At 34.2% G+C, this 6,331-nt stretch overlaps 1 protein-coding gene across 1 annotated transcript; it reads right to left on the bottom strand.

Moving 5' to 3' along the window:
* Nucleotides 1-999: 999 nt before the first annotated feature.
* Nucleotides 1,000-3,899, bottom strand: LOC141679463 (uncharacterized). The gene is made up of 4 exons (XM_074485960.1): nt 3,538-3,899; nt 2,158-3,025; nt 1,690-2,046; nt 1,000-1,587 (listed from the first exon to the last, which is right to left on the bottom strand). The coding sequence occupies exons 1-4, from the start codon at nt 3,897-3,899 to the stop codon at nt 1,000-1,002; spliced, it is 2,175 nt and encodes a 724-aa protein (XP_074342061.1).
* Between the last annotated feature and the right edge of the window lie 2,432 nt (nt 3,900-6,331).

Here is a 6,331-nt window from a genome sequence, read left to right on the forward strand (position 1 = left end):
ATTTACCGAAATGAATATTGTATCGAAAATGTTGCGTCGGGACCCGCGCAGGACAAACCGTACGCCGGATCGAAAAAGTCGAAACATGGAATATGCTCGGAATATTACAATAAGGTTAGGAAAGAGTTCTCGGAAGAGTTTCGGGTTCCAAAAATGTAACAACGGTTGACGTCGGTTGGTTCCCGTTTTTATAAAATAGATTTTAAATACTCGGAAAAAGATTTTATAAATTTCATATGATCCTTACAAATCCATAAATCAACATAAAAATAATTTGGAAGATATGACAGTTATCAATGTTTTATTTTGGACATATAAAAATTAAAATACTCAATTAATATTATTTTTGAATATCCAAGTACAGATAACATTTAACAATTAACTCACAGAATATATACTGAACTCACATAATAATTATTTAATAGCAAAATAATTACACGATATATCCCGGATATTACATTTAATACCAAACTTACTGTCTAAATGCTGCTTGAGAGAGTGAATAGCCTGTAAATCATCACCAGTAAGGATCACATCATCAACATAAACAGCTGCTATACACATAACAGATCCTTGTCTCTTAATGAATAAACTATAATCGTTTTTCGATTGCATAAAACCTTGACAAATGAGCTCTTCAACCAATTTGGCATGCCACTCCCTGGAGGTCTGCTTAAGACCATAAATGGACTTTCTAAGTAAACAAACCAGATTATGAGGGTTAGGTACCCCATCAGGAACCTGCATATAAACCACTTCTTTGAGAGTTCCATGCAAAAACACATTATTTACATCAAGTTGATGTAATTCCCAGTTTCTACTAGCAGCCAAAGCCAACAGAATTCTAACAGTACTCATTTTGACTACTGGAGAAAAAGTCTCCTGGTAGTCAATGCCATGCTTCTGATTATAGCGTTTGGCTACTAAACGTGCTTTACAACGTTCTAAAGAGCCATCTGACTTCAACTTGACCTTAAAAACCCATTTGGAGCCAATTGGTTACTTGTTAGCAGGTAAGGGAACAAGATCCCATGTGTTGTTGGTATGCAAGGCTTCCAATTCTTTTTGCATTGCTGCAATCCAAACTGGATTATTAGCAGCTTCTTTATAACTCAAAAGTTCCTTGATAGTACAAGCTGGTTGAATAGATGGAGTTTTGACAAGATTACACCAATGTGTAGAACATACAACAGTATTGCATTTATAAGATGAGAGATATGAAGGAGTTTTGTGAATTCTAGTGGACTTTCTGATAACAGGTAATTCAGTAGTTACATTCAAAGACTCATCAGTGCTCAAATCTTGAAGTACTGAAAAACTATTGGAAGTTGTGACACTAGTTGGAGTAGTAGTAGAAACACTATCAGGAACACCACTCCCTACAGATTGAGGATCTGAGCTAGGAGTAGAAGGAAAATTTATAGTATCATCTGAGTCATAGAATGAAGTAACAGAAGGCAAGTAAATAGTAGCAGGATAATCAATAGGTAGAGATTGTGAATGGAAAGGGAAATGAGTCTCATGAAAAACTAAATCCCTTAAAACAAACACAGTGTCTCTGGAAAAATCCAACACTTTATACCCTTGCTATGAAACAGCATATCCCAAGAAGACACAAGCTATAGCTCTAGGCTCAAATTTAGTTCTATGTTCAGAAATGGTAGAGGCAAAACACAAACTACCAAACACTCTAAAATGAGATAAGTCTGGAACATTACCAGTCAATCTGTAGTAAGGTGTATCATTATGAATGCTTTGCAAAGGAATTCGATTGAGAATGTATGCTGCACAAAGTATGCTTTCACTCCAATATTTTTTAGGAATCTTTGACTGAAAGAACAAAGCCCTGCCTATTTCAAGTAGATGCCTGTGTTTACGCTCCACCGCACCATTTTGTTGTGGAGTGTAACGACAGGTGGTTTGATGAAATATACCTTGTTGCAGAAATAACTCTTTCATTAAACCCTGACATAGTTTAGGAGCATTGTCAGATCTGACCTTAACAATTTTAGCACTATATTGAGTTGCTACATGAGCAATGAAATCCTTAAAAAATTTAACACAATCTGTTCTATTTTTCAGCATATGCACCCAAGTAAACCTACTATAGTCATCAACTATAGTAAGAAATTAATTACAACCAGAATATGACTTGACCTTATAAGGCCCCCATACATCAATGTGAACACGTTCAAAAGGAACAGTGGACTTGATTTCACTGTGAGAAAAAGAATTCCTAGCCTGTCTTGCTAAAGGACAAATCTGACAGATAAAGTTGGAAGTAGAATCTTTCACATTTGATAAACCAGAAATATGTTTCATTCTTGTAAAGGGCAGATGACCTAATCTTAAATGCCAAAGACTAATATCATCCTTGAAGCTGAGAAAACTTGATTTAGAAAGCACTTCTGCATCATGAACTCCTGAAGTGCTGTACAGACCTCCTTGAAACTTACCAAGAAGAATTGGACTCTCTTTCAGCAAATGGTCCTGTAAGAAACAGGTATTACCATTAAAAACCACTGTACTATTCAAATCTTTACAAATCTTTTGTACAGAGAGCAAATTAAATTGAAACTGAGGTATGTGTAACACAATATGAAGAACAAAACCAGGATGGACTGTGACAGATCCTGTATGAACAATAGGTATTTTCCTTTCATCAGGAATGGTGATATACTCTTTAGTTCCTTCAACAGATTTATAATTGTGAAAAAGACTCAAATCAGAACGGATATGGTTAGTAGCACCACTATCTATCAACCAACCACCTTTGTCAGATTTTTCAGCTGTCAAACAAAGCTTATCAGCAAACAATGCATGATCATTTTGATTCTGTGAGTCAGAAACAGATTGTTTAGAAAGTAACTCCATCAGCTGTTGATATTGAGCTACAGATATGGTAGGAGAATCGGTTTTAATCTCTTGAGGCTCAGTCTGTGAAGTGCCAATGGCAGCTGCTGCAGCTAGCCTTTTATCTTTAGAATTCTTAAAGTTTGGAGGATATCCATGGAGCTTGAAGCACCTGTCAACAGTATGACCAGACATTTTATAATTAGTACAAAATATGATCCCCCTTTGGAATTAGAATTCCCTTTAAATCCAGGTTGTTTCTGAAAATTTCCTTGTTTCTGAAAACCTTTCCTACCATCCACCATGAAAGCCAGTGTCTCATTTTGAGAAGTACTCTGTGAAAATTCCTGGTGCCTCTCTTCCTGAGAGAAAACTCTAAAAGCATTTGATAGAGTTGGTAGTGGCTGCTGCATTAAAATATTGCCTCTCACAGTGGCAAATCTATCATTCAACTTCATCATAAACTGCAATAGTCTATGATCATGCTACATCTGCAATACCTTTTGAGTGACATTACATGTGCACTTGTGACATGTACAACATGGCAATGGGCTAATATCACTCATAGCATCCCAGAGAGCTTTAATCTCAGTGAAAAAATCTGACACATTCTTAGATCCTTAAGACAACTCAGACAATTGTTGCTCTAATGTGAATATTTGTGTCATTGAAGCATAACCAAACCTGTCCTCAAGGTCAAGCCAAATCTCTCTTGCAGTTTTAAAGAACAGAACACTACGAGAAATTGAATCATCTATGTTGCAAAGTAACCATGAAAATACCAGGTCATTACACCTTTCCCAAGCTTTATAATCCATAGAAGTAATTTCAGGTTTAGCAACTGATCCATCTACAAAACCTAGTTTATTCTTAGCTGACAAACTAAGCATCATAGATCTTTTCCAATTACTGTATCCAGATCCATTAAACTTGACTGAAACTAGTTGAGTCGTATTGGCATCAGATGGATGTATGTAAAACACACTGGAAACATCATGATTTGGTTGAACTAAAGGTCTAGTCCAAGGATTTGATGAAGCAGACATTGTGACTGTTTAGGTAATTTGATCGTGATTCAAGAACACAAAACTCCCAACAACTAACAATCACTGCTAGGTTAACAGAAATTAAGTACTGTAACAACAAAACGATATAGAATCTAGTAATAACAATTCAAGAAAGTTCGAGAAGAGATCAAAGAAGATTGAAATGAGATCGAGAAAGAGATCGCAGAAAAATCAATTTTCGCGAAAGAGATCAAAACAACACGCAGAAATCAGTACGGAAGCTCAAATCATCACAAAAACACAGTAATTTCCACAAGAATTTGTATACTTCATCATGAATGATTCACAAAAGCATCAAAATTCAAGAAAACAGATCGAAAAGCACAAGAAAAGATAGAAAACACCTGATAAGAAGATAATAATGAAAGATCACGTAGTAATTATCGCTCTGATACCATGTTAAACCTTGTGATCTTCATTACTAAACATTAAGTTGCAGAAATGAAGGACAAGATGAAAGATAGAACATTCATTGATATTGAAGGTAGAGAGAACATTGTGAAAAATATTATAATCTGTTAGAGAGAGAAATGAATACTACAACTTGTTCTTATAACAAACTCCTAACTAACTAACGCTGATGTGGCATTCCCTTTGCTACTTGTTTGTGTGTACTGTATCTCAGAGTATATTCCAACATGGAGATGCCTGTTTACGAAACTGTGAAGTTCATATGTGATCTTAGAACTGGGAAGATTAAAGAGAGATTATCACTTTAGCATAGAAACTGTAACAAATATTTGAGTCTGGGAATTTTAGGTACTTGTGTAACTAACAAGAGTTGATGTTTGAAATACGAAGTATTCGTCAAAATTTGGTATTCATTGTATGTTTTTTGTCTGATATGTATTGGTGCATATTTGTAAAGGTTGGTTCCTTATTGATGGATTGGTTTGGCCTTATTTTTAAAGCTTACATGCCCCGCATGGCAGATCAATTAGCCGCAGGATTGTCTACCGGTTGCTCGGGAAGTCTAACAACACTCAGCGGTCTGAATCAGAAAATGCATGAACTCAGTGCTGATGGGGCAACATGTGTTTGACTGTTTGTAGTACTTGGTTACTTCTTAGGTAAATTAATATATTGTCACAAATCTATTGGAAAAATGATATCTAAGCTTTTCTACCTTCTATGACCTAGGCCTCTACAATTATTCATGTTTACTTGAGTTGAGTACTAAATTAAGTAAATAAGTAAAATAGAGTGTCAAGAGATTCAAATGGATTCAGCAAAAGTGAAGCACAAGTTCCCAGCAATGTCAAAGTTGAGGCTAATAGCTTGTCTCTGCCACTTAAAACCGCCAAAATTCGAGGCTATGTTTCATGCTAGTTTTTTCTTTACTCTCTTTCTCCATCCTTCTTCTTGCAACTACGCACAAATGAAGTGGGATGTCAGATGTGTCGTTGAATTCGAATTTTTTTATGTGTAAATCTGGTGGATCAAGTTTATTTCAGAATTTTTGGGCAAATCTGGAGAGGTCTAATTAATTACTAGTGGAATGTTATTTTTGTGGGAGTAATATTTTTGTGGAGCTTTGGTTTGTATATAACTCCAGAAAACTTTTAATGGGCAGCTGGTCTGGGTCTAATAATGTCAGATGTAATTCACGTGTTGCGGTGAGATTAATGCTGGCAGTTTATTACATCAGAAACCTGGTGCATATATTCATGTATGTTTGTAATTTAAAGATTAATATTACGTGCTATATATGGAGTGATATTTTGCTTGGAATTGTGGTGTGTTATATATTTTCAGAGTTATATTTGCTTATTTTCTAATTTCTTCGAGTTTTATTTGGACAAATATCTTGGTGAAAGGGTTGGAGGTTCAATATCTGGGTATTGGTTTCAAAAGCATGATGCGGATCATTTCAAATTATTAGAGACTATAATCTGGTTTGCTGGTGTTTTGTTGCTGGAAGTTGTGGTGGCTGGTATTAATTACAGGTGTGCAGTGGTAATGATTGTTCCCGATCCCAATTTTCTATTTACTTTGAATTCAGGATTAAATTGTCATGCTATTAATGTTAGAACATCTCAGTAACTATATTCATTGAATATAAGCTATATTAGTAGAAAATAGATATTATGTAAAAATTGATGAACATGTAAGAAATTGTGCGTATTAGCTATAATGATTAGCTATATTCAAAAAACAGTTTTTATTGTTATTTTCAAACTTTAATAGTTATATTTTATCAAAAAAGGTTGGTAAGAAATTATTAATAAAAAAATATTTTTTTAACTTAAATATAAGTGGAAATAATATATATATATATATGTATAAAATAAAAATATTAACTGATGTTATTATAATATTTAAATCATGAAAAAAATTAGTTAACAAACATTACTTTTATATATTATAAAATATTTAACTAATTTTTTATCCAAGTAATTTTTAATAGTTTT

This window comes from Apium graveolens, chromosome 8, assembly GCF_009905375.1.
Source record: "Apium graveolens cultivar Ventura chromosome 8, ASM990537v1, whole genome shotgun sequence".
In the NCBI taxonomy this organism is placed as follows: Eukaryota; Viridiplantae; Streptophyta; class Magnoliopsida; order Apiales; family Apiaceae; genus Apium; species Apium graveolens.

Excerpts from the sequence above, each read along its gene's own strand:
- LOC141679463 (XM_074485960.1), bottom strand. The coding sequence starts at position 3,899 with ATGTCTGCTTCATCAAATCCTTGGACTAGACCTTTAGTTCAACCAAAT. Across the intron at positions 2,047-2,157 it reads ATGTATGGGGGCCTTATAAG|GATTTCATTGCTCATGTAGC; the intron begins GTCAAGTCATAT and ends AAATTTTTTAAG. Across the intron at positions 1,588-1,689 it reads CAGACTTATCTCATTTTAGA|CAAGGGTATAAAGTGTTGGA; the intron begins GTGTTTGGTAGT and ends GCTGTTTCATAG.